The sequence below is a fragment of the Geotrypetes seraphini genome, chromosome 14 (genome assembly GCF_902459505.1).
Source record: "Geotrypetes seraphini chromosome 14, aGeoSer1.1, whole genome shotgun sequence".
Taxonomy (NCBI): domain Eukaryota; kingdom Metazoa; phylum Chordata; class Amphibia; order Gymnophiona; family Dermophiidae; genus Geotrypetes; species Geotrypetes seraphini.
Genome location: NC_047097.1, coordinates 56,155,805 through 56,181,910, shown reverse-complemented (window position 1 = coordinate 56,181,910; position 26,106 = coordinate 56,155,805). Strand labels below are relative to the sequence as shown.

General features: G+C 42.7%; 1 protein-coding gene across 2 annotated transcripts in view; it reads right to left on the bottom strand.

Annotated features, from left to right (window-relative positions):
- LOC117348513 (stimulated by retinoic acid gene 6 protein-like) overlaps window positions 1–26,106 on the bottom strand; it is a 54,277-nt gene that overhangs the window by 27,803 nt on the left and 368 nt on the right. The window contains exons 2-8 of one of the 2 annotated variants that reach the window (XM_033920729.1): window positions 16,638–16,734; window positions 14,225–14,322; window positions 11,945–12,084; window positions 7,727–7,847; window positions 7,553–7,601; window positions 7,200–7,328; window positions 4,024–4,094 (exon numbers count right to left, since the gene is read on the bottom strand). In XM_033920729.1, coding sequence (XP_033776620.1) covers window positions 4,024–4,094; window positions 7,200–7,328; window positions 7,553–7,601; window positions 7,727–7,847; window positions 11,945–12,084; window positions 14,225–14,322; window positions 16,638–16,734 — 705 coding nt within the window. The remainder of the gene's footprint in view (window positions 1–4,023; window positions 4,095–7,199; window positions 7,329–7,552; window positions 7,602–7,726; window positions 7,848–11,944; window positions 12,085–14,224; window positions 14,323–16,637; window positions 16,735–26,106) is intronic. The other variant, XM_033920730.1, reaches the window with a different exon arrangement.

The window sequence follows — 26,106 nt, the reverse complement described above, 5'->3', positions numbered from 1 at the left end:
CGCTGTCCGTTTCAAAGAACCCACTGAGATCTTTCACTTGAATAAAGAAATGTGGCCCACGTCAGGATCCTTGAACACGTTTCAAAGTTAAGTCTTGCTTCAAATAGCTGCGTATTGACCCCTTAAATTATAAACCTTCCAGGGACAGGAAAATACCTGCATGTAGCTCACCTTGAATTACTACTGAGAAATCCGGAGTGCCAATAACAAGACAAATTACCCCTCGGGCACAATATAGGAGCATGCTCGACAGTGGGGGGATGCTCAGCACCCACTGATTTGGCTCCTGCGTTCCCTACTCTGTCCTGCTAAGCAGTGGCACCCCCACGCACCCTCCTTTCCATCTCCCCACTCCTTCTGTATCACCCTCGTGCCCTCCCTTCCCACCCCTGTACCTCTTAAAATCTTTTGTCCTTTTGCTTTGCCTGATGTACTGGACAAATGGCATTCTAAATTACTCGATATTCTTATGGCTCTTACTCTGCAAACGATTCTCTCACACTGGAAGTCAGCTCAGTTATTAAACACCTCTTTTTGGTGGGCTACGGTCATGATGATTCATAAATATGAATGCAAAGCGAATTCCCTTACTAATAGGAGCTTTACAACTAACAAAATATGCTTTCTCTTCTCATTTTTGAGGTAATTGTTACATTTCAGCTGGTAACTTTGAGTATAATTTCTTATCCTAATGTTTTACTTCTTGCTTGTGATGCTTAATTTGCTAAAATGAGTTCTAATTGAATCTTATCGAATCTTTGGTCTTTACCTAATCGTATGGTTACATATGTATATTTTAAAATTGTCTACATAGATGCTTTTAGTCTTCTCTGCATCTATGTTTTACATTTATAAATCATTTGTTCTGTAAAATCTCATTGTATTTTATTTAATCACTTGTTATATGTTAAACTTCAATTAAAAATTGTTTTAAAGGAAATAAAATATTTGCCAGTGTGAGCAGCTTCGCCAGCTCATGCTGGCTTTCCCTCTGGACATCACTTCCTGGCCCCGTGGTCAGACCACACTTGGAATACTGCGTCCAACATTGGTCTCCCAACCTAAAGAAGGATATAAAACTGCTGGAGAGGGTGCAGAGACGAGCAACGAAGCTAATAAAAGGTATGGAGAACTTGGAATGCGAGGAACGACTTAAGAGACTTAAGAGACTTGAGAAAAGGAGACTGTGAGGGGATATGATCGAGACTTTCAAAATACTGAAAGGAATCGACAAAATAGAGCAGGAAAAAAAATTATTTACAATGTCCAATGTGACACGGACAAGAGGACATGGACTGAAGCTGAGGGGGGACAAGTCCAGGACAAATATCAGGAAGTTCTGCTTCACGCAGCGAGTGGTGGACACCTGGAATGCTCTCCCAGAAGAGGTTATTGCGGAATCCACTGTTCTAGGATTTAAAAGCAAACTAGATGCACATCTCCTTACGAGAGGCATAGAGGGATATGGGTGACTAAAATTACGCCAGGTGTACACCTGGCTGGGCCTCCGCGTGTGCGGATCGCCGGACTTGATGGACCGAAGGTCTGATCCGGAGATGGCAGTTTTTATGTTCTTATAAGGAGCCAGGCTAGCGTGAGCAGCAGGCTAGAAGTGGTTGCTTGCACTGGTGAAAATTTTAAATAGGTACTAGGGGGGAAGGGAAGGGAGGGTGCAAGCATGATATAGGGGGCACCCCCACCAAGATGGCGCCAGGGGCAGTCCACCCCCCCTTACTACGCTACTGCTGCTAAGCAAAAGCACGGTATCTGCAGTAATTCACATTTCAAGGAAGCTGAACTCTATAGGTTGTCAAATGAATATTTAGACAAATTCACTTTCCTTGAAATGTGATTTACTGCCGTTACCGGGCTCTTGCTTAGCAGGGCTGTAATAGCAAGGGTAATGAGCGCTCGCATTGTCATTACTCTTACTCAACGCGATAACAAAATAATGCACAATAATAATTAAAATAATTCAGTTATTTGTCTGATTTATTAAGAGCACTCGATTTCTGTTCTCCCAGTACTTCTAAATCTTTACTTCTAACTCAATTACTTTTGCTCAAGCTCGTTCATAACATTAGTAGCAGGTGGTGAAAGTTCCCAGTGTGTTTGACAAGGCTTTCTCTCGTCTGGATAGGAACTGGAGGAAACTATGGAGTATTTGCACCCTGTGACTGAAGTGCTCTGGAAAGCTCACGTGCTACTTCACTGGCTAAATTCTTCTGCTGTCCCATGAAGGGCATCACAGGGTGCTCCAAGGACAGGCAGGGTTTATGTATACACTAGAAATTTACAGCTTAGGGCTAAGTGGGACTGAGCCTCCCAACTGCATTGCTGCCAGTAGGGTTGGTGCTAGAGAATGACACGGGGACACATTTTCTCCTATCCCTGTGAGTTTTGTCCATGTTCCTGCTCCATTCCTGTAAGCTCTGCCTTAACCGCTCAAGCCTCGAACACTTATGATTTTAAAGTGTTGGAGGCTTGTGCAGATGAGGACGGAGCTTAGGCATTGGTGGAATGAGGCATTATGACATCACAATCTGCGCTCTAGAATGTTGCTTCTTATGATTTTAAAGTGTTTGAGGCCTGTGCAGATGAGGATGAAGCTTGCAGGAATGGGGCAGGACAAGAAAAGAACTCGCAGGGACGGGAAAATGAGTTCCCGCGGGGGCGAGGATAAATTTGTCCCAGTGTCATTCTCTAGTTGCTGCTTCAATACAGCATTTTCAATTGCTAGAGATAGGCAGGTTCCCTGGAGTCAGCAGAACATGCCTGTCCCTCACTATTGAAAATGTGATAATGAAACCACCCCCTCACACACACACTGGCAGAACTGTAGCTGGAGGGCTCTTGCTCAGCTTAGAGGGAACAGTGCTTAAGTTCCACTGAGAAAAAAAAATTAAGGAACCCTTTTACTAAAATGTATTAAGATCTAAGCTTAACACGGGACTTCCCACATGTTAAGCCCATATTTCCCACGGCAGAATTTAAGGCATTATAAATAAATGGGTTTTTGGTGTTTTTTTTTTTTTTTATTAGTGTGTAGGCTTGCAAAAAATGAATGCAGGAGCACTTACCAGCTCTTCTTTACGAGGTGCAAAATGCTGCAGGGTTTAAGGGCTCCTTTTACGATGCCGCATTAGCGGTTTGACGCGCGTACTACCGTATCGTGGATGCGCTTGTCGCTACCGCCTCCTTTTGAGCAGGCGCTAGTTTTCCGGCTAGTGCGGGGGTTAGCGCGTGATTAAAAGTCGCGTGCGTTAAAGCCGCTACCGTGGCTTCGTAAAAGGAGCCCTAAGTGTGTGCTATCCAGTTAGTACACGTTAATCAGAACTCACTAGTTAGATAACATTTCCATGCCCATTCCCTCCCCCCAAAATAACAATAACAAAAAATACACAGCACATGCTTACAAACAAATTTCCTCAAACTATGACGTTTTTGTGGTAAGCCTTTTTTGGTGTTCTAAATGCACTTGTAAATAATGAAAATTATAATAGTAAAGTCTGATTATTTTCTTTTCTTTGTAGTGCATTGTTGTACTGTATCGAGCTTTTGATAAATGTGTTTTTCCTTTTATTGTTGAAAAATGTAATAAAATAACATTAAAAAAGAAAATTGCTCTATAAAATAACCATAATTATTGTTTTTATTGTCAACTTTCATTGGTTATTTTATATATACTTATAACACAATTAAACTGCTAAATCTTGCTCTGATGTCATTTCCTGTTTGAGGGGCTAGGAAGTGACATCAGAAGGAAGGCTTAGCGTTGTTGTGTTGGCAGAGCAGTAGGGAACAGGGGGTAGGGAGCAGGGGGTAAGCAAGGGAAGAGTTGCATGGGGGGAGGAGGGGTGCATGGGGCAGCAATGCTGGGTGCCTCTGCCCAGGATGCCAACGGGCAACTTACAAAAGTTCTAATCTGGAGCAGTGACGAACTAGCCAGTATTTCCACAGTACTCAAATGTGGTCCAAACCCAATACAAGGAGCAGGTGCCTTTACAAATAGAATAGACGTACCTGTCACATTTCCTACGCAGCAGTAGTTTGACGTGGTTAAACTGATGATGTACTAAGAAAGGTTCTTCCTCCTAGAACATGATTTAAAAGAATAAAATATAGGGTGACATGGTGAGGGCTTGGTTTTTTTTATGCTTTCTTCCTCCCGCAACCCTGAAAATCAACTCCTATGTTATAGTGACTGTGATAACATCCTGCAGGGTCTGCTGCCAGTGATAGGGGGAAGTCTCCAGGTCTGGAAGATTTCTGCTAAGCACCAGTGTGAGGATCAGGTAACTTGAAGGTGTTTTATATCAGAGGGCTCAGTACTCAAAAGGGTTTAACCAGGCATGCTGGGAGGAGATATGCAGTGACATTTAACCAACATGATAGAAAAAAAAATAAAATGTCCAGACAACAAAGGTAGAAAAATAGCATTTTATTGTGAATGTTTTAAATGGAATGAGTTCCAGAGGATGCTGTAACAGTGGTTAGCGTAGCTAGGTTTTAAAAAGATTTGGACAAGTTCCTGGAGGAAAAGTCCATAGTCTGCTACTCAGACAACAAAGGTAGGAAAAAAGTATTTCATTCTGAATTTATTAATTGGAATATGCTAGTCATTGGAAATGCATATCTCTGATATATTGTATTTTGGTTTCTGTTTTTCTAGTCTTGCTGTTTCCAGTTAAGACTTTTGCCATTATATCTCTCTTACTTACTGATCTGTGGTCTCTTGTTTCATATTTATTGAGGGTCTGTCTGTGTCTTGCATGTGTGACCAGGGTGTGGTATTCTGCTGTTATGTAGTTTCTGCGTAGAAATATTACAGCAATCCCACTGTTCTGTTTTCTCACCAGGTGTATTAGTATTTTAGGACCTAGTGTAATATTTACAGCGCATAAGCTTTTTTGTTGTTTGAGTTCTGGAAGTTAGTGCTGTTATGATATGGCAAAGTCCCAAGTTTGTGCATTGGCCTTACTGAGGTGATATCAAAACTTTTTAATATAGCTTTAGTTTGTCATAACATCAGACAGGGCTTTAGACATTTTGCAGTAACTGATGGGTTACAGTGCAAGAAGAGCCTGTTGATCTTACGACCCCCAAATTCCCAATCTCACGAGACAGCAAAATCAACAAGCTCTCTGAGAGAGAAAAGAGCAGAGTGGCTGAGGGCAAGTGTGTGTGTGTGTGGGGGGGGGGGGGTGTCTGATGGTACACCGTCAATAGCGCACAGGACAATTGCGCCCCGACAATTCCACTCCCTCAAATGTGCACACCGACAAGTGCGCGCATGAAGGGAGTGGGTTTTTTGGGGCACAATTGTAAGTGTAGTGGGGAGGGGGAGTTAGCAGCAATCTTCAACATTGGCATCCTCTTGAATGAGAGTGGGATTGCAGTGTGTGGGGGTGTCCATCCCCCCCCCTTCAGAGCGGAAGAGCGGAAATGGGAAGGCTTCGGGAGGAGAGCGGGAGTTTTAAGTGCAGTGGGGGTTCCCCCCACACACACCCTCAATGGGAGTATGAGTGTGTTGGGGGGTTCCCCCCAACCCCCCCCCACTCAGAGCGCTAATGGAAAGGCATAGGGGGCGGTGAGTGGGTGGTACGCATTTCTCCTGCAGTCTAATGTTGGAGTGGAAGTGTTGGCACGCTATTGTCCTGTACGCATTTGATGGGTCACCATGTCTGAGAGAGAGAATGGCAGAATGGCTGAGGGCATGTGGGATGTGTCTGAGAGAAGGGAGGGGGGGCATTCGCTCGAGGCAAGTGTTGCTGGCTTCTCTTTGGAAGGACGCTGGATGCCTGAGGAGCAGGAGGAAGTCTTCAGTTTGCAGGGTTTGGGGGATCCCTGCCAGCTCAGGTATTTAATATTTTGGGTCTGTGGGCAGGCGGGGCAGGAGGACAAATTTTTATGCCCATCTACCTCAGGCTTAGGATCACCCAAAACTGGCCATCTGGCTACACCCCTGGCTGTGACCCTATTCAAATGAGGTTCTATGGAGGGCCATTCCAGGTTGTGACCTAAACGCGGGTTTTGTGACCCCCCCCTTCTGGTGTGTCGCCATTAGTTGAGGACGGGACCTTCACAGTCCTAAATATACATGACCTCTACTCAACCATTTAATAGCTTGTCTTAACAGATAACAAGTTTGTAGAGAGGGAAAACATAGCTGTACTTCCTGTCTATCTTCACTCCAAGTGATGTAGGTGTCCAGTGGTTCCCAACCCTGTCCTGGAGGACCACCAGGCAAGTCAGGTTTTCAGGACAGCCCTAATGAATAGGTGTCAGGTCAAAAACGCGCTGGGACAAAAGGCGCGAGCAGACAATTGAGCACAGCGCGGAGGCGCGCGCCGAAGAAAATTACTGTTTTTAGGGCTCCGACGGGGGGGTGTGTGTGGGGGAACCCCCCCACTTTACTTAATACAGATCGCGCTGCGTTGTGGGGGCGTTGTGGGGGGTTTGGGGGGTTGTAACCCCCCACATTTTATTGAAAACCTCACTTTTTCCCTGTTTTTAGGGAAAAAGTAAGTTTACAGTAAAATGTAGGTGCTTACAACCCCCCAAACCCCCCACAACGCCGGCGCGATTTGTATTAAGTCAACAGGGGGTGCTCCCCAACAAAAACCCCTGTCGGAGCCCCTAAAAACAGTAATTTTCTTCGGTGCGCACCTCCGTCTTGCGCTCAGTTGTCGGCACGCACCTTTATCTTCCGCGTTGTTGTCTATGAACCAATGAATATGCACGAGAGAGATCTGCAGATAATGGAGATACCAGGCATGCAAATCTGCTCCATGCATATTCAGTAGCGCTATCCTGAAAAACCGACTGGCCAGGGTTGGGAACCACTGCTCTAGTCCAATCTAGGCAATGTCTTCTCCTTGTTCAACCATCCAGATTTTCAGGACATGAGACATGAATATACATGTAAACTCCTTCAATTATTGTATGCTGTTGCATTATACATGTACTGTACTTCACTTGCTTGTGTTATTTTATGGGGGGGGGGAGTGTATATACTTATATATTGTAAATTGCATTGCTTTATTCAAGAAAAGGCTCTATTAATAATTAGTCAATGAACTAAAATGAACCTGAACGGTTTGATGTCCACAAGGACTGGAGATTGACACTGACATTAGAAGCAGCCAAGAAGGAGCGTGATACTTTTCATGGTGTCCCTTTTATGACCATGCACATACCTCAATGTGTTCTGCTCGCCTACACGCTACCATGCGTTTTACAAATATATGTATGAAGCGTCCCATCAAAAACAAAGAGCAGATGAGAGACGGCAGGGGCATCAATTTGTTATAAGTCATCCATGAGTCCTGGGAAAGGCCAAAAGGAAGATCATGTGAGAAATGCAGAAATCAGTATTTCCTCACGGAAAGTTATTTGGCAACTAAAGATCTGAGGGTTGAAGGTGCTAAGAAAATAGAGGTACACGAGGTTGACATACGATGAGTTACACTGCCTTGATTCTTGTGCAATACATTTTCCTATTATTCACTGAGACACCAGTCCCTGGTACAATGAATTCTACAGTACTTACAGGTGAATTCTTCGGACATTGAAACAGATCCACGACCTGCACACAGAACCTGGAGCAAGAACAACCCACACAGCTGTCAAAGAGGTCTTAATGTGACAGGAAGTGTCGTAAGTATCAATGACTATTTATATAAAAATTACCAACAAGAAAAAGGAAGTGAACAATTCAAATTACCAGCTGAGGGCGTACAAAAAGCCAAGAACTGAGCCAATGAGCTTGTGAGTGGTGGCAAGACAGGCAAAGAAGGGGTAATAATCCATCCCAACTTCCAGAGCAGAGAGCAGGTACACGAACGCTGAGGAGCCAAGAAGGAGAACTTCAGGAACAAGAACTGCCTTTACCGACTTATTTGTATAAGAAAATCCACGAAATCAGCACAATTGGGGCAATTCTGTAAATTGGCACCTCTGTTTAGCAATGCTATGCGCTTAACACCAATTCTATATTGGTATCTTGGCACCAAGATTCTATAGTAGCATAATGCAAGCATTGGCGTGCCTTCCTATACTATGTCAAAGGCAAATGTAAGTTGGGTCTCCTAAGTGAGTCAAGTGATGTGCGTAATTTATAATATTCTATAAACTTGGAGACACATCCATGTCCTAAATACTTTAAAAACCAATAGAAGGAAATATTTTTTCACTCAAGAGTGGATAGCTTAACTGGTTTTAAGAAAGTTTTAGACATTTTCCTGGAGGAAAAGTCCATAGTCTGTTACTGCGAAAGACATGGGGGAAGCCACTGCTTGCCCTGGATTGGCAGCATGGAATATTGCTACGCCTTGGGGTGTGGCCATGTACTAGGGACCTGGATTGGCCACCGTGACAACAGGCTACTGGGCTTGATGGGCCATTGGTCTGACCCAGTAAGGCGATTCTTATGTTCTTACGTGAACCAAGTAACATTGTAACATAGTAGAAGACGGCAGATAAAGACCCAAATGGTCCATCCAGTATGGGACAATTAAGCCATTGTAGCATCACTGATGAGGTTGGCTCTGAGGCACTGTGGAATGAGGCATTATGACATCACAATCTCATCTCTGGAATGTTGCTCTCATTGGGGTTCCGGAACCTTGATATTCTTTGAGATGCTGGAATGTTTTGGCCAGGTACTAGAGACCTGGATTGGCCACCGTGAGAATGGTTCTACTGGGCTTGATGGACCATTGGTCTGACCCAGTAAAGCTATTCTTATGTTCTTATGCCCACATATGAGTACTCCCTTCCCTTTAGGTGCTACCATTTAGAATAGCCCCTAAATGTCAATTAATGGCGGCTTTGATACACATCAATAGTGCATACCTCTAAGTACCAATTTATAGAATTGTCTTGCAAATGTTTTGTGTTCTAGCAGGCTCAACTCATTTATGCCTCGTTTACTGAGATGGGGATCAGGGAGGAGAAGCTGCCAGGTGTTTGGTCTTTGAAAGCTTTTATCACATTGGTGCAATCACATCACTTAAGAGCAATGTTAGGAAATTCTACTTTACGGAGAGGGTGGTGGATGCCTGGAATGCGCTCCCGAGAGAGGTGGTGGAGAGTAAAACGGTGACTGAGTTCAAAGAAGCGTGGGATGAACACAGAAGATTTAGAATCAGAAAATAATATTAAATATTGAACTAAGGCCAGTATTGGGCAAACTTGTACGGTCTGCGTCTGTGTATGGCCGTTTGGAGGAGGATGGGCAGGGGAGAGCTTCAATGGCTGGGAGGGTGTAGATGGGCTGGAGTAAGTCTTAACAGAGATTTTGGCAGTTGGAACCCAAGCACAGTACCGGGTAAAGCTTTGGATTCTCGCCCAGAAATAGCTAAGAAGAAAAAAAAAAAAAAATTAAATTGAATCAGGTTGGGCAGACTGGATGGACCATTCGGGTCTTTATCTGCCGTCATCTACTATGTTACTATGTTACTATGAGCTTCCCCTACATTTGAAAGAAATTGCACGAATTTCCGTTTCGAGAATTATATTAAGGAATTCATGTAAGCAGATCCAATTTCTTAATGTATTGGCAACGTTTTGTGCAAACAGTGAAGAAAACCCTCCCTATTCTTCTTTCAGTGCTGTGATATTCAGTGGGTCAGGAGCTTTCCCAAATAAAGGGCCTCTTTTATCAAGTCATGGTCGCGAAGGCCCATTCAGCCGCTTTAGGCTACAATGCATTTGCCGCGCTGGCTCACGCTATTCAGCTTGATAAAAGAGGCTCAAAATGATATATTTTTTTGTAGTCTTTAACCCCCCATCTTCCCCCCTTTTTACAAAACCATTGTGTGGTTTTTAGCACTGGCTGCGGCAGGAACAGCTCCAACACTCACAGAATTCCTATGTGCGTCGGAGCTGTTACCACTGCAGCCGGCACTAAAAACCGTGCTACGGTTTTGTAAAAAGGAGGGGAGTAGGGTAATTGACGAGATCGATGAGACCGCAGTGCCGATGACATTTCTTGTGATCATCTGAGACAAGGAGAATGTTGATAAATTGTATTCTTGGCGACTCCAGAAAGTATTTTTTTCACGGAGAGAGTGGTGGATCATTGGAACAAGCTTCCAGTGCAGGTGATCGAGGCAAGCAGCGTACCTGACTTTAAGAACAAATGGGATGCCTATGTCGGATCCCTAAGAAGGTTAAATTAAAGAATTGGATTATTGGGGCATAGACTAAAGGGGTGGGCCAGTAGGGTGGGCAGACTTGATGGGCTATAGCCCTTTTCTGCCGTCATCTTTCTATGTTTCTAAGTACCTAATTTCATTTTAGACCAATGCATTGTAAACCGCATAGGTCCGTGAAATGCAGGAGCGGTATATCAAATCTTAAATAAACATAAACATAGAGGTAAAGCATACAAAATCTTAAAACAAATAGCAACAATTCAGTTCTGGCTCACGCTGGTAACCAATGCAACTCACGTAACAGTAGAGATCGCACCTAAAGTCACTTTGAAGAGCCTGTAGTCTCTGCTTTTGTTTAATTGGCTAACGCTGCTGAAAGTGGCTCACTAGCCTGGTCAGCTGCTGTCACCTAAATGACCCCTTCTTTCACGAAGACATTTTTTTTATAGCCGGCCACGACAGCATTAGCTCCGATGCTCTTAGAATTCTATGAGCGTTGGAGCTAATACTGCCACAGCCAGTGATAAAAAAAAAAGCTTAGCTTTGTAAAAAGCTTTGTAAAAAGTGGGGCGGGGGGTGTAAAGAGGGGGGGTAAGCTCAATGTGTATAGTCAGGGGGTTGCGGGGATGGGGGTATACGGTCCGCCACAGGCGCAGTCTTCCTAAGGGTGCACCCCTCCTCCTCCTCGCCGCCCCTCGCCCGCCCACCCACTCATCTCCTTGTTGCGGGCGCCCCTTGCCTTCTCCCGTACCTTTATGGCACTTTGTGATGTGACTTCCAGGACCCGTGCCTAGGATGTGACGTCATAAGGGATGAATGGGTGAAACTCCATAATCTGAGGCTTGTTCCCGTTTATGTAATAATAAAAGAAAAAATTACCTGCAGTGTCATTTTGGCTTATATCGGTGGTTTCATATGTTGTATTGAATTGATAGATAACCACCAGGTTTTCTTTATTGTAGTCAAATGGGATCCGACACCAACGTGGGCAGCATGCTTCTCACGCCAGAGAAGTTAAAAAAAAAAAAAAAAGTATGGGGAAAGGGAAGGGGACGTGATATGATGGGGGGGGGGGAGAGGTGCCCCCACCCCAGGTAAGCTCTTTTCAGTTTCGACTCGTTTGTTTTCTGTGAACTTGTCACTCAATTATTTTTCCCACCAAAGTTTTCAATATAACACCTACTTGATAACAAGCAAGAGATTGACCCTTCGTCCCACAGAAAGTCCACAGAAGTCTGTGGAGATGGTAATGTTCAAGATGCAGGCTTTATTTAAAAATATACACATTCATAATCCACATACAATATATTTAGGACCCAAACCGTTGGGAGATATGGACCCAACACGGTCTGTGTTTCGACAGTGTTGTCTTCCTCAGGGGTCCCTATAAGTCCTGACATAAAACACGTGGATTAAAAACTGAAACAATAGTGAATCGTAACTTTGCGCGGATGAGGAATTCTCTTTATACCCTCCTCCCCTTCCCCCACAGACACTGTTTTTTATGGTATGTTTGCGTTAATATGTATTCTTTCCTGTTATTATGGCGGAAGTTCCTTTTTGTATTTTAAGCTAGTGTATTGTACACGGCATTGATTCCATGTGCTGGAAAATAGTGGTACATGACGAATGAATAAACTATAAACCATAAGAAGAAATATCTCATGGAGGAGGAGCAACGGAAAAAAATATTAACTATTAAACTTATTAAAATGATTAGCTCCTATGACATTGAGTATCTTTCAAATCTCTTTTAAGGAAGGGAAAATAGTTTCGTATCGTACCTCTGGCCCAGGGTGGAGCACTAAAATCAAAGTAGTTGGAATATTCATCAAAGAAAAGCAGAAACATTGTACTTGCGGTTGCCCCCCAAGCCGCACTGTAAGACCAGCGATTGGAGTAGCTGCTCAGAAAGTTGACCGGCCTGCAAACACAAGTTACAGTACATCAGCCTGAGTAACACAGCTGCTCTAATTCCAGCACTATACATAGAAGGCCATGTGCATTACACATGTGACATATGCACGGGCCTTGTTCTCATGTATTTTCAGCTGCCATTGCAGTGCCGCAATAGTCAGATGACTGGGGCTTCGGAGAGAGAAGGAGAGATTACTTGTTGCTCATCAGTGGTGGTCAGGCAGTTGGGTCCCTCCCTTCCTCAGCATCTCTTCAAAGCAAGATCTGTCTCCTGATGAAGCCGTACATGTCTGAAACCTCATCAGTGACAGGGGTAGCAAAGTCAGAAAGGAAGCACGGGTTTTTACAACTACTGGCCTAGATCGTGCTGGAAAACTGCCTTGTCCCCACCCAGTCCATCACAGGAACTCTGCATCAGAGCGGGTAGGGGCATCACGGGCTTTCAACTTGACCTATACTGAAAGGTCCTGCACTTTCTTTCTGACATGAGTCAGACACTTTCTACTCCTGGCATGAGTTCTGGCTGCTTGAGCACAGTGGCAAGATAGGGGAACTGCTGGGGAAGGAAAAAGGGGAGAAGGAAGACTACAGCAGCAATGAGGGAAGGAGAAAAGAGAGGGGAGAAGGGAACTGGTAGGTCACTGAGAGGGGGACAGGGACATTTGGACTGCGTGGGGAAGAAGATGAGAAACAGGAAGATGACTAGAAAGTGCTGTGGCCACATGGGGATGGATTCTAGACTACACAGAGAGGAGAAAAGGGAGAGGAGAGATAGTGGCTATGGGGGTAGCAGGAAGGGAGAGGAAAATGTGCTTACTGGGAGAGGGGAGACAGAGAAAGATGAGAGATGGTAGAATGAGGGGGGGAGGGGGAGCAATGCAAATGCAAAAATGGGGTGGGGATGAACAAATACAAGGGAAATGCTTACACAGAAATACAACAGGCACATCTTTCCACATTTATATCCAAATGCACCACAAGAAAAAACCTCACTCATTGGTGGGTACATCAAACTCTTTGGGTTGGACCACCCTTGGAGTGGTCGCGTTGTGGGAAACAAATTGTGGACAGAGGGATTTGAGCCCTGATGAAACCCGTTCAGGGTGAAACATGTTGGCAAGCAATCCCTTGAATGAACCACTTTAGCTAAGTATTGGCTTTATATTTAAAACCAATTTATGTGAAATGAGTTGAGAACACATTACTATTTAAAATATTTATTTACACTAATGACCCGGTGAGGATTTAAATGTGTAAATCCAACCACTATGAAGTTTATTGGAGTGGATGGTGGCAATTCTGAGGGTCGGAAGAAAGATATCATTTGAGTGGATTTTCAGATGGTGGCCTTTATTAGACCATTATCCTTCAGAGATAGATGTGTTAAGTGACATACATAATTTATCACATTCTATAAGCAACACAGGAGACCTGCCTATGTTTTGTTCGTGTGTATGTCCCCCCTTGCAATTAGATACTATGGAGCTAATTTTTAGACCAGGGTCCTCGAGAGCCATATTCCAGTCGGGTTTTCAGGATTTCCCCAATGAATATGCATTGAAAGCAGTGCATGCAAATAGATTTCATGCATATTCATTGGGGAAATCCTGAAAACCCGACTGGAATACGGCTCTCGAGGACTGGAGTTCCCTACCCCTGTTTTAGACCATAGGAGACAGACCAGCTACCTCCCATAGGCAACGGCGATCCCAGAAATGCAATACCAGAGGCATGAACGATGACCGGCATTGAATTTCTGGTATATTTTTTAGCCACGGTTGATATAGCCAGCCACGCTGATATTCATTGGCTAAGTCATAGCAGCCAAAGATAAACCTCAAGGCATAGCTAGTGACCCGGCTAGCTGCTGACCAGGATAGTTGGCTATCTCCTGCTGAATATTAGTGGTTAGCCATCTTAGTGCTATTTAACTGGCCAGGAACCATTCCTAGCCAGCTAAATAGTACAGAATATCGGGCGGTATGGAGGTTACAGTAGGTGTTAACATATAGCATAGTGCACATAGGTGCCTGTCAATTAATAGTACCTTTAATGCCTGTACGTGGCGCTTATCTCTAGGCACCAGCATATAGGCTTGCCCCAATACTGTGCTCTGATTGTATGTCTGAGAGGAGTACGGTACTTACACTGTGATACCAAACCTTTGCTCTAGGGGGAGCTTGTCGTCAATTATGTGTGGCCGAGTTCGCCTTTGTAAATATGACAGGAAAAGAGTTATGAGAACCTGACAGAAGACAAAGGCTTTTGTTAATATGCATTGTCATCTCAATAGGATGCTCCATTACATTCTGAGTGATCTGATTGGTTCACAAGTTAAGTATAAATCCCCTGAAATGCTCTCTTTCATTCACCTAACTCTGTGCTATGTCAATGTTAACTGTTTCTTTGAAGGTAACACCTCAAAGACCCTTATAAAGCCCCTAAGACAAAAATATAAGACTAGTCATATTGGGTCAGACCAGTGGTTCCCAAACCTGTCCTGGGGGACCCCCAGCCAGTCAGGTTTTCAAGATATCCCTAATGAATATGCATGAGAAAGAGATTTGCATATCTGTCACTTCCATTATATGCAAATCTCTCTCATGCATATTCATTAGGGATATCTTGAAAACCTGACTGGCTGGGGTTCCCCCAGGACAGGTTTGGGAACCACTGGGTCAGACCAATGGTCCATCTAGTCCATTTTCCTGTTTCCACAATTCTGTCCACGTCAGTCTCATCCCATTCCAGAATTATAGGCCAGAGCTGCTTCGTATCCCATCCTAAATCCCAGGCCACAATTTCAGCCCATCCCCATCCTTGTAGATTATAGCAGCAGAAATTCCCCCCCCCCCTACACCCCGAAGTGGGCTTTACTGGGTTAGACACCCAAGGTTAAGTTTCTCCATAACTACAAGTAAACTCCCTGCCCATAAAGAGTGTAGCCCCATAGCACAAGCTGTGCACATTATCTTGTACATAAAAAATCATTACATGTGCGGGATCCTTCCTCTGAGTCATCTTTCAGTCTTAAAAGACTGTATTTGCTAGTTTCAGAATGTGTGGTTTTCTTAGAATATTATAGTGACAAATAGACAACAGAGCTATCACTTAAGCAACAGGGTCCATCAAGGTGTATTTTACATTGTTAGGAATGATTACTGTGCCTTGGGATTATTCTAATAGATCTTCCATTCTAAAGTGTTTATAAATGACACATTAAGATATTTATCGTCCAGCTAATTATAGATTCTTTGAGAGTACAAAAATTGTGGGGGGTTTTATCAGTGTTCCTGTGCCACAGGGATTACTGTTTGGTACTTTTTCTAGTGGAATCAAATATGTATGTGTGCTTTAGTTAGGAATTGTCAGTGCAGAGAAAGGGAGTTAAGACAGAAGACAAACCAGCAGAAGAGCGAGAAAGGACTACAGAAAGTGGTGGTTTCCTAGTGTTTCTCAACTCAGTCCTGGAGTACCCCCCTCTTGCCAGTCAGGTTTTCAAGATATCCACAATGAATATGCATGAAAGACATTTGCATAGAATGGAGGCAGTGTATGCAAATCAAGTTTATGCAGATTCAATGTGGATATCCCGAAAACCTGGCTCGCAAGGGGGTAGCTCCAGGACCGAGTTGAGAAACACTGCGATAAGCAACTATTTTTTTTAATTTTTTTGCATCAGGATGTTTATCAGTTAAACATAAGAGCAGAAACCCTAATCATAAGTAGACTACGGACAGTGAAATTGAGAGGGGAAAGGTTTAGAACAAATGCCAGGAAGTTCTTTTTCACCCAGAGGGTGGTGGATACATGGAACGCGCTACCGGAGGATGTGATAAGCAGAAGCACGCTACAGGGCTTCAAAGAAGGTCTGGACAGGTACCTGGAGGACAAAGGGATTGAGGGGTACAGATAAGAGTAGAGGTAAGGTTACAGGGATAGGATTAGAGGTAATTTGTAAAATTAGTCAGAGACCACTGTTCAGACAGTGGGCCTGATGGGCCGCCGCGAGAGCGGACCGCTGGGCGAGATGGACCTCTGGTCTGCCTCAGCGGAGGCAACTTCTTATGTTCTTATGAGACCTTACCACTACTTATTTTGTTGATGGGAAGGGATTACACACTAATCCCATACTAATTAGCATGTGGTAATTTGCGAATAGCATTTCCCCGTGTATTCCTAATCTCCCTTCTTTTTTAGACCAGTGGTCTCCAACTCAAACCCTTTGCAGGGCCACATTTTGGATTTGTAGGTACTTGAAGGGCCTCAGAAAAAAAACAGTTAATGTCTTATTAAAGAAATGACAATTTTGTATGAGGTTAAAGCTCTTTAGGGTTTATAAATCTTTCCTTTTGGCTAAGTCTTAATAATAATATTGTAATTTATGGCAAAAGAGAATATGATCAAGAAACTATTTTGTTTTACTTTTGTGATTATGATAAACATACCGAGGGCCTCAAAATAGTACCTGGCGGGACACAAGTGGCCCCTGGGCTGTGAGTTTGAGACCACTGCTTTAGAATATCATTAGACAGCCAGCTTGCTGGCACTGCTGCTTACCGCAGGAATGAGAGCGAAATGGACAAACAGATTCATTTGGATGGACGTTACACAGCTTTCCATTCTCTGGTCACCTGTCACATTCTTTGTTGTAAACCTTGAGAGACAAAGAACAGACCTTGAGTGTGAGGACCGCGCGTGAGAGGCCCACCCTCTGAGTGGGAGTCCTCCAGCTACATTTTTACCACTGTGGGGTGCTGTTTCATTATTCATTTTTTCAATAGTGAGAGACAGAAAAGCTCCGCAGGATTCCGGGGAACCTGCCTGTCCCTAGAAATTGAAAGTATATTGATGCATCATATTCCACTTCAAATGGGGTTACAAGTAGGGTTACCTAACCATGCCAACTTGCTAGTAGATTTGGTGTAGATGCTTACTGACTTAGGCACTTACCGGCAAATTCATTTTTTAAAATAGTTTTCTTTTTTTTAATGCCTTTATTGATTTTCCATTACTAACAAAAAGTGCAACACAATATTCATATCAGTAAAAATAACAACTAAGCACTTAAATTTGATCAATAGCATTGCAACAATATAAGCCCTCCCCCACCCCACAATTACATCAAGGAATTACACTAAAGATATATCCCTCCCCTCCCCCCCTTGGATGTGTTTGAATTATACCAGAATCAGGGCCATCGGCTACACTGGCAAGCTGGGATCCTATAGGCTACCCTAGTTTTGTTGCGTAGCAATGTCACCGTGGTCTTCCCAGAAATGAATGGTTACAGCTTTAAAAGAAGAACATGTTCTCTTGGCCGAAACATCTTTTTCGTTATGCTTTTTCTGCATTTTTGACAGAAATGCCCACCTTGCTCCGTCGTTTTCTTTCACGCAATCGTTGCCGTGTTTGCTTTCAAAGAGATCTGATGCGCAAGATTAGCTGCCTATCGACAGAAATCTTTCACCAGTGACTGCACATAAAATACCTGCGCCCCTTACAGAATTACCTTTTGACGGGTCTGGCTGGCAAAGAGCATTGGAGGCCGCAAGTGATACAGTTTTTCTCTGTGCGTGGCACAGTCACCGCTGTTTATTGACAAAGCAGAATCCAGATTGATAGCTGATGGTTTTCTTTTATATGGAAGCCTTGTTTTTTGCTGCTTTTTTTTTTTTTTTTTTTTTTTTAAGCAGGGTTTGCTGTTCTTAGCTGGGTGAGGAATGGACGGGGCACCTCTTCAGAAGTATGGTATTACCTGGCAGCCTGACATCTGTGTGGAACAGTCCTAGAGCTGATAACGCTTCTATATAACACTGGTGCATAGCATAAATCAAGGGAGTATCACCTTGAGCTCACTCTACTCTTATCTTCCATTAACACATGTACAAATAAATCAGACCTAGGAATTCCTTTTGGATTCTAAATTATCATTTAAAGCTCTGATTCATGCTGTTGTTCAGAACTCCTTTTATTTAATTAATTATGTGTTTATGCATTTATTAGTTAGGCCTGTTTTTAGTAGTAACTCTCAAGCAACCAGAAGCTACATTTATCCGGCATCTATCAATCCCCATGGGTGCCGGTTAACTGAGAGTCTACTGTATACTGATTATTTCTGGGCTGAAGAAGAAGGGCTACCTTTGAAAGCTAATGAAACAATGCATTAAGTTAGCCCAATAAAAAAAGTTTCACCTTTTTCCCTTTTTGTTTTATTTCTATCTGTTAACCGCGGGACAAGGTGCACGGAATCAACTCTCTGTACAGAATAGATTAATAACTGATGCAAAAAAAAAAAAAATAATGTAAAAATCTTTAAAGACCTTTTTGTTTTCTTAATTATTTGCAACAGTAGCACCTCGATAGCCTGTGACTTTCAGGGGAAGTTTAATCCGTTCTTGCCAGTGCTATATTTGCCTGAAGCAAAACTAGCACGCCTCAGTGAGATGTACAAGTTACGATTGGCGGATTACAGCTCCGCTCGACACGACCAGTGTCTTCATCAGGGGTCAATAATGTGCGGTCAAACACAGAGATGAAGAAAGAAACATGGACTTGCAAAAAAGCATCCTGCTGCTCTGGTGAATCGCTCTGGAAAGTTCATGATTCTTTCTTCATCGAGTTTCAAGTTTATTTAAAATTTACTATACCGCCTCCTCGAGACTTCTAGGCGGTGTACAAACATAATTTAATCGAAAATAGACCGAGGGAAAAGAACGATTCAAGGACTAAAACGAACGGGAACAAAAGGGAAGAAGGGATAGGAACTCCAATTAATAGAAAGAAAAGAAAACACTTAAAGGGAAAAACAGAAGGTTGGGGAAGTAATACTAAAAATTATGTCGTCCTTAAAAGGACAGTTTAGGTTACAAAGGCATCGTGGAATAAGAATGTCTTTAGCATTTCATCTCTGTGTTTGACCCCCTGATGAAGACGTGTTATTTATGTGTCGAAACACTGGCCGTGTCGAGCTGAGCTATAATCCGTCTTATGTGATTCTCCAATAATAATAATAATAAACTTTATTTTTGCATACCGCCATACCAGTGAGTTCTAGGCGGTTCACATCAAGAGAAGCTGAACAGTCGGCGAAAAGCATATACATATCATCAATACAGTACTAAATGATCAAGATACAAATTTATCAAACAAATAGCTTTTCTAAAAGAATGATAAGATTGAGCTTGAGGAATTAGAGTACTCCTTTTTTTTGCTTGTGCATCTTCTGCGTGGGGTACAACTTTCCAGTTGCTTTTTGGTTCAAGTTACTATTGACTCATTGGTACATGTTTTCTACTTGTTACATTTTACTGTTAATTATGATTATGTGTGTTTAGTGTGTACTGTGCCTTGGCCCAGATGGACTATATCAATAAACCATAAACCAGAAGAACAGCTTCTTAGACATTCTTATGACACTAGGAGTAATTTAGATAAACTTACATTTATTACTCACGTCTTCCAAATCTGAGCTCAAAGAAGGGGGCAGCCAACTAAGTCAAGTATTCACGTTATTTCCCTGTCCAAGTGATCTTACAGTCTAATTGTACCTGAGGAGCTGGAGCACCAGTGGGAGGATTTGAATACCTGTCTTAGCTGGTTCACAGTCTGGCGCGCTAACCTCTAAAGCAACTCCTCCCTTCATTTTGTAGAGCCAGTTCATGTTATAAATGCAACACCTTAGAAATTTTACCTACATTGCTCTCTGGGGTGGACACCATGGCAGCAAGCTCCAAAGAGGTGGGAAAAGAATAATATTCTGATTATTGGAACCCAGTTACATATGGGCTAATAAACACAAGAGGATGGTCCCCTAGAGGAGGCTAAGTGCTGAAGGAAGGAAGTCCATTCTGGATGATTTGTGGGAAAATGGAAAATAACCCAACATGTTATGCTTGTTTCTCTGCAATGAACTTACTGCCTTTTGCCTCAATACTGGAGATCCTGAAGGGGCTATGTCCAATATACATACTTTCTAGCTTATAGATAGGCACTTAACTTATTTGAGAAATGGAGAAGGATAAATAGTGGTATGCTGCAGTGATCTATGCTGGGATCGGTGCTATTTAACTTATTTATAAATGATCCAGAAATTGGAACTACGAGCGAGGTGATTAAATTTGCAGATGACACCAAACTGTTCAGAGTTGTTAAAACGCATGCGGACTATGAAAAACTGCCGGAAGACCTTAGGAAATTGGAAGACTGGGCGTCCAAATGGCAGATGACATTTAATGTGGACAAATGCAAAGTGATGCACATTGGGAAGAAAAATCCAAATCATAGTTATCGGATGCTGGAAACCACTTTGGGGGGGCAGCGCTCATGAAAAGGATCTGGGTGTCATCGTAGACAATATGCTGAAGGCTTGCAATGTGCAGCGGCGGCCAAGAAGGCAAACAAGATGCTAGGAATTATTAGTAAAGGGATGGCTAACAAGACTAAGAATGTTATAATGCCTCTGTGTCGCTCAGTGGTGCGACCTCACCTTGAGTATTGCTTTCAAAAAAAGATATAGTGGCACTAGAAAAAGTTCAAAGAAGAGCAACCAAGATGATAAAGGGGATGGAGCTCCTCTCGTATGAGGAAAGACTAGAGAGGTTAGGGCTCTTCAGCTTGGAAAAGGAACAGCTGAGGGGAGATATGATTGAAGTCTACAAAATCCTGAGTGGTGTAGAACGGGTACAAGTGGATCAATTTTTTTACTGCATCAAGATTTACAAAGACTAGGGGACCCTCGATGAAGTAACAGTAATACTTTTAAAATCAATAGGAGGAAGTATTTTTTCACTCAGAGAATAGTTCATCTCTGGAGCGTGTTGCCAGAGGATGTGGTAAGAGCAGTTAATGTAGCTGTTTTTTTTAAAAAAAAGTTTGGACAAGTTCCTGGAGGAAAAGTCCATAGTCTGCTGTTGAGACAGACATGAGACAGTAGCATGGAATGCTGCTACTCTTTGGGTTTTTGTCAGATACTTGTGACTTGGATTGGCCTCTGTGAAGACAGGATACTGGGCCAGATGGACCGTTCGTCTGACCCAGTAAGGCTATTCATATTCTTATGACTTATTTTTTTTTTTCTGCCATTGCAGGGCAGTATACTGTAAGATATTTTATTGTGAATTTACTGACTAGCAGATGTTGGCTATCATAGAAACATAGAAATATGATGGCAGATAAAGGCCAAATGGCCCATCCATTCTGCCCATCTGTAGTAACCTCTCTCTTAAGAGATCTCACGCTTTCTTGAATTCAGACACAGTCTCTGTCTCCACTACTTCTTGTGGAAGACTGTTGCACGCATCTACCACCCTTTCTGTAAAAAGATATTTCCTTGGATTACTCCTGATCCTGTCACCTCTTAACTTCATCCTATGCCTTCTCATTTCAGAGCTTCCTTTCAAATGAGACTCGACTCATGCGCATTTACACCACATAGGTATTTAAATGTCTCTATCATATCTCCTCTCTTTCGCCTTTCCAGTCTAAAGTATACATATTGAGATCTTTAAGTCTGTTCCATATGCCTTATAATGAAGACCACACACCATTTTAATAGCCTTCCTCTGGACCGCCTCCATCCTTTTTATATCTTTTTGAAGGTGCAGTTTCCAGAATTGTACACAATATTCTAAATGAGATCTCACCAGATTCTTATACAGGGGTATCAATACCTCCTTTTTCCTACTGGCCATATCTCTTCCTATGCAACCTAGCATCCTTCTAGCTTTTGCCATCACCTTTTCAACCTGTTTGGCCACCTTAAGATCATCACATGCAATCACACCCAAGTCCTGCTCTTCTGTCGTGCACATAAGTTTTTCACCCCCTAAACTGTACTGTTCCTTCAGGTTTTTGCAGCCCAAATGCATGACCTTGCATTTCTTAGCATAAAATTTTAGCTGCCAAATTTCAGACCATTCTTCAAGCTCCCTCCTGAGAAGGTATTAACTGGTCTGAATTATTTGCCATGTTAACAGTTAATTAACTTCCTGTGTGTTAAGTGTAAGGTGAATTCCACACCCAATTCCCACCTCTTCCATGCCCTCTCCATCACATACTATCAAGGCACCATGGACTGATGCTTTAAGCTTCCGTGAATGCTGGGTGTATTATGCATGTTATTGTATGCTAAATGCTAAGAGGGCTTGAGCATGGGTATCAATGTGCTAAGTCCAGATGGCAGGAAATTATATTGAAATGTATCAAATGGATGGTAATGAAGTCTGTAAGGCCTTCTGAAGAGAAACAAGTTCCGAGTTAACATGTAAATTCAACATAAGACCGATTTTAAAAACATAACTCGTTCTTAAACTGGGGATGCCTGTATGTTATGACATTGAAGCAATAGATGAAAGTTTAAAAGATTTCTGAAAACTCAACTTTTTACAAAGGCATTCATTCTGCCTGTTTAGCATGGTATAAGACTTGTGTTAGGATCTTAAGGGCATTGCAGTGACATGTTTGATTGGTTTTAAATGTTTATTTTTATTTTTTTATGGGGTTTTGTGAACTACCTTGGTTTTTAGGTGGTGTATAAATGATTAAAATAATAAAAAAATAAAAAGATAAATTACAAAATGGACTACCAAGAAATATATAGTGCTACTAGATTCTTGGTACGTGTCACATTAGAATAAAATCTTGTATTGAAAAAACTTGCACTGTAAATATGGCAAATTGTAAACCGTTAACTATATATTGAGTATGTTAACCTGTAACCCATTCTGAGCTCATTGGGGAGGACATAGAAACATGATGGCAGATAAAGGCCAAATGGCCCATCCAGTCTGCCCATCCGCAGTAACCATTACATCCTCCTCTCCCTATTGGCTAAGGTTCTTAACATTTGCATCTCCTCTTCCTATAGGCTAAGGCTCTTTGCACCTGTATTATGAGGTCATAGAGCTGCCCATCCGCAGTAACCATTATCTCTTCCTCTCTCTAAGACAGTGTTTTTCAACCTTTTACACCTATGGACCGGCAGAAATAAAAGAATTATTCTTTGGACCGGCATTGGTCCGTGGTCCGGCGGTTGAAGAACACTGGGCTAAGTCGTGTGCCAGAACCCGCCCATCTCTACCCAATCTCCACCCCAGACCCAGACCCCATAATAGTACTAATTGCACCTTGCACGTCCAGTGCCTCATCTGGAAGCCTTCCCTCTGACGTAGCGATGTCAGAGAGAAGGCTTCCGGTTCAGGCGCAGGATGCCCGTAGGAGCCACTGCCCATGGCTTTGTGCACTGAATCAAATAGGAAGAGGGAGCTGGCTCGAAGATAACGCCACATCGATCGCACCGTGGACCGGCGGTTGAAGAACACTGTTTTGGGCCTGATGCATGTGCTGGCCCTGTGGACCGGCAGGAAATTTCTGTGGACTGGCACCGGTCCATGGACCGGTGATTGAAGAATACTGCTCTAAGAGATCCCACGTGCCTATCCCAGGCTCTCTTGAATTCAGACACAGTCTCTGTCTCCACCACCTCTTCCGGGAGACTATTCCACACATCTACCACCCTTTCTGTAAAATAGTATTTCCTTAGATTACTCTGGAGCCTATCACCTCTTAACTTCATCCTATTCTCTCTGATTCCAGAGCTTCCTTTCAAATGAAAGAGGCTCAACTCATGCGCATTTACACCATGCAGGTATTTAAATGTTTATCATATCTCCTCTCTCCCGCCTTTCCTCTAAAGTATACAGATTGAGATCTTTAAGTCTGTCTCCATATGCCTTATGACGAAGACCATGCACCATTTTAGTAGCCTTCCTCTGGACTGACTCCATCCTTTTTATATCTTTTTGAAGGTGTGGTCTCCAGAATTGTACACACTGCAATACACAGAAGGAAGTGATGGCCTATAACACCGAAAGGTTTTCACCAGGTCAGGGGCAGTGTTGAAGGTTTGGAGGAGAGGATTTCTTGTCAATTTTTCACACCGGCTTTATCTTCTTTTACAAGCGGAAAGAGGTTCCTGCAGATTTTAAAGACAAAACCCAAGTAGGCGTGTTTCTTCTCCCTCCTTCTCCCCTAGCTGCAGGACTTCCATTTAATAGTGCAATTTGACTGCATATACAATTTAAATATCATTTTTTTCATGCATCATAGCTCTAGTTGCTTGCATGATTGTTGCACTGTGGGCCCATCTGTGTGTGACTTTTGTATGTGGCTTTGAGCATCAGCCCCTGTATTTATGCCTGTGTGACTGCATTAGCTACCAGCACAGGATAATCCCTGTTTTAAACAGCTAACAGAGCTTTGCAAATAGGCTCCACGGCGTTTCCAGCCTAATTCTAAGTTAGTATATATTTCCGGTCCAGGTTTCCTAACTTTCCACCTTAATAGGGTAGGATGCATTGCAATGGGTGGGGATAAAAATACTAGATCTGGATTAAAGACTTATGACAACGTGGAACTAGGCTGATAACAGTGCAATGGAGAAGTTGGGATCAAAATGCGTTCATTCCGTGTCCTAAACGGTGAGCATCCAGGGGCAACTCTATAATACAAGGCACCATATATGTGCATAAATGATCACAATACTGGCCTATGCACATTAATTTGTACACATAGGTACATAAGTGCCAGAAATTAAAAAACAAGCTATTCTGTATGTATATATCTCCAACAGCATATATGCAGGAGAGGGCATTCACACGATTAAGGCACATACTTATGCATATAATTGACAGAAAAGAGGAGACTGAGAGGGGACATGATCGAAACATTCAAGATAATGAAGGGAATAGACTTAGTAGATAAAGGCAGGTGGTTCACCCTCTCCAAGGTATAGAGAACGAGAAGGCACTCTCTAAAGTTAAAAGGGGATAGATTCCGTACGAACGTAAGGAAGTTCTTCTTCACCCAGAGAGTGGTGGAAAACTGGAACATTCTTCCAGAGATTGTTAGAGGGGGAAACACCCTCCAGGGATTCAAGACAAAGTTGGACAAGTTCCTGCTGAACCGGAACGTACGCAGGTGAGGCTGGACTCATTTAGAGCACTGGTCTTTGACCTGGGGGCCGCTGCGTGAGTGGGCTGCTGGGCACGATGGACCACTGGTCTGACCCAGCAGCGCCAATTCTTGTGTTCTTAGAATACTATAAGTTATGCACATATCTCCAGAATATAGGCAGGAGAATTTATACCACCACACTATATGTATATACCTAGGATTACCATACGGCTCCAGAAAAATAAGGACGGATTGAGACATCCAGGTTTTACTTCCATTGCTCTCAATGGAAGTAAAACCCAGATGTCCCTATCTGTCCTCCTTAGTTCCAATGCTTTCAATGGAAGTAAAACCTGGATATCTCAATTTGCCCGCTTTTTTTCTGGAGCCATATGGTAACCCTAATTTATTATTTTTTTTTTTTTTAAATTCTTTATTTAATTATTTGTTACAATACATTGATAACAAATATTCATGAATGACCACAGCAAACTCAATAAGGAGAACATGAAAACATAGGCAATTATCAACCGTGTCTTAGTCCACATTATCACGGTCGCCAGTACCTTTTTAAAAAGGAAGAAAGAAAAAAAATCAATCTACTATCTAAGGACAGGCAAAATGGCATTTATATTTTATACACAACATCCTCCAAAAATAAAAATCAGTACTAGAAACTAAACTTTCAACAAAGGTTTCTCTTTAATAAAGCCTTCTAACTGGACTGGATCATAAAACACACATTTATCACTTCCATACGATATAAGGCATTTGCATGGAAATTTCAAGAAGAAAGTAGCTCCAACTGCCAAAACCTTAGGCTTTAGCTGAAGGAACTTATTCCTTTTAAACTGGGTAACCCTAATTTAATATACCTAGTTACACTAAATATTCCATAAAGTTTTTTACAAGTTTATTAGGTTTTTTTATACACTGCCTACTAAAATTATCTAAATGATTTTTACAATCAGGTACTCAAGCATTTTTCCATATGTGTCCCGGTGGGCTCACAAGCTATCTATCTATGGAGGACTGAGGGACTTGCCAAGGATCCCAAGGAGCAGCGCGGGGTTTG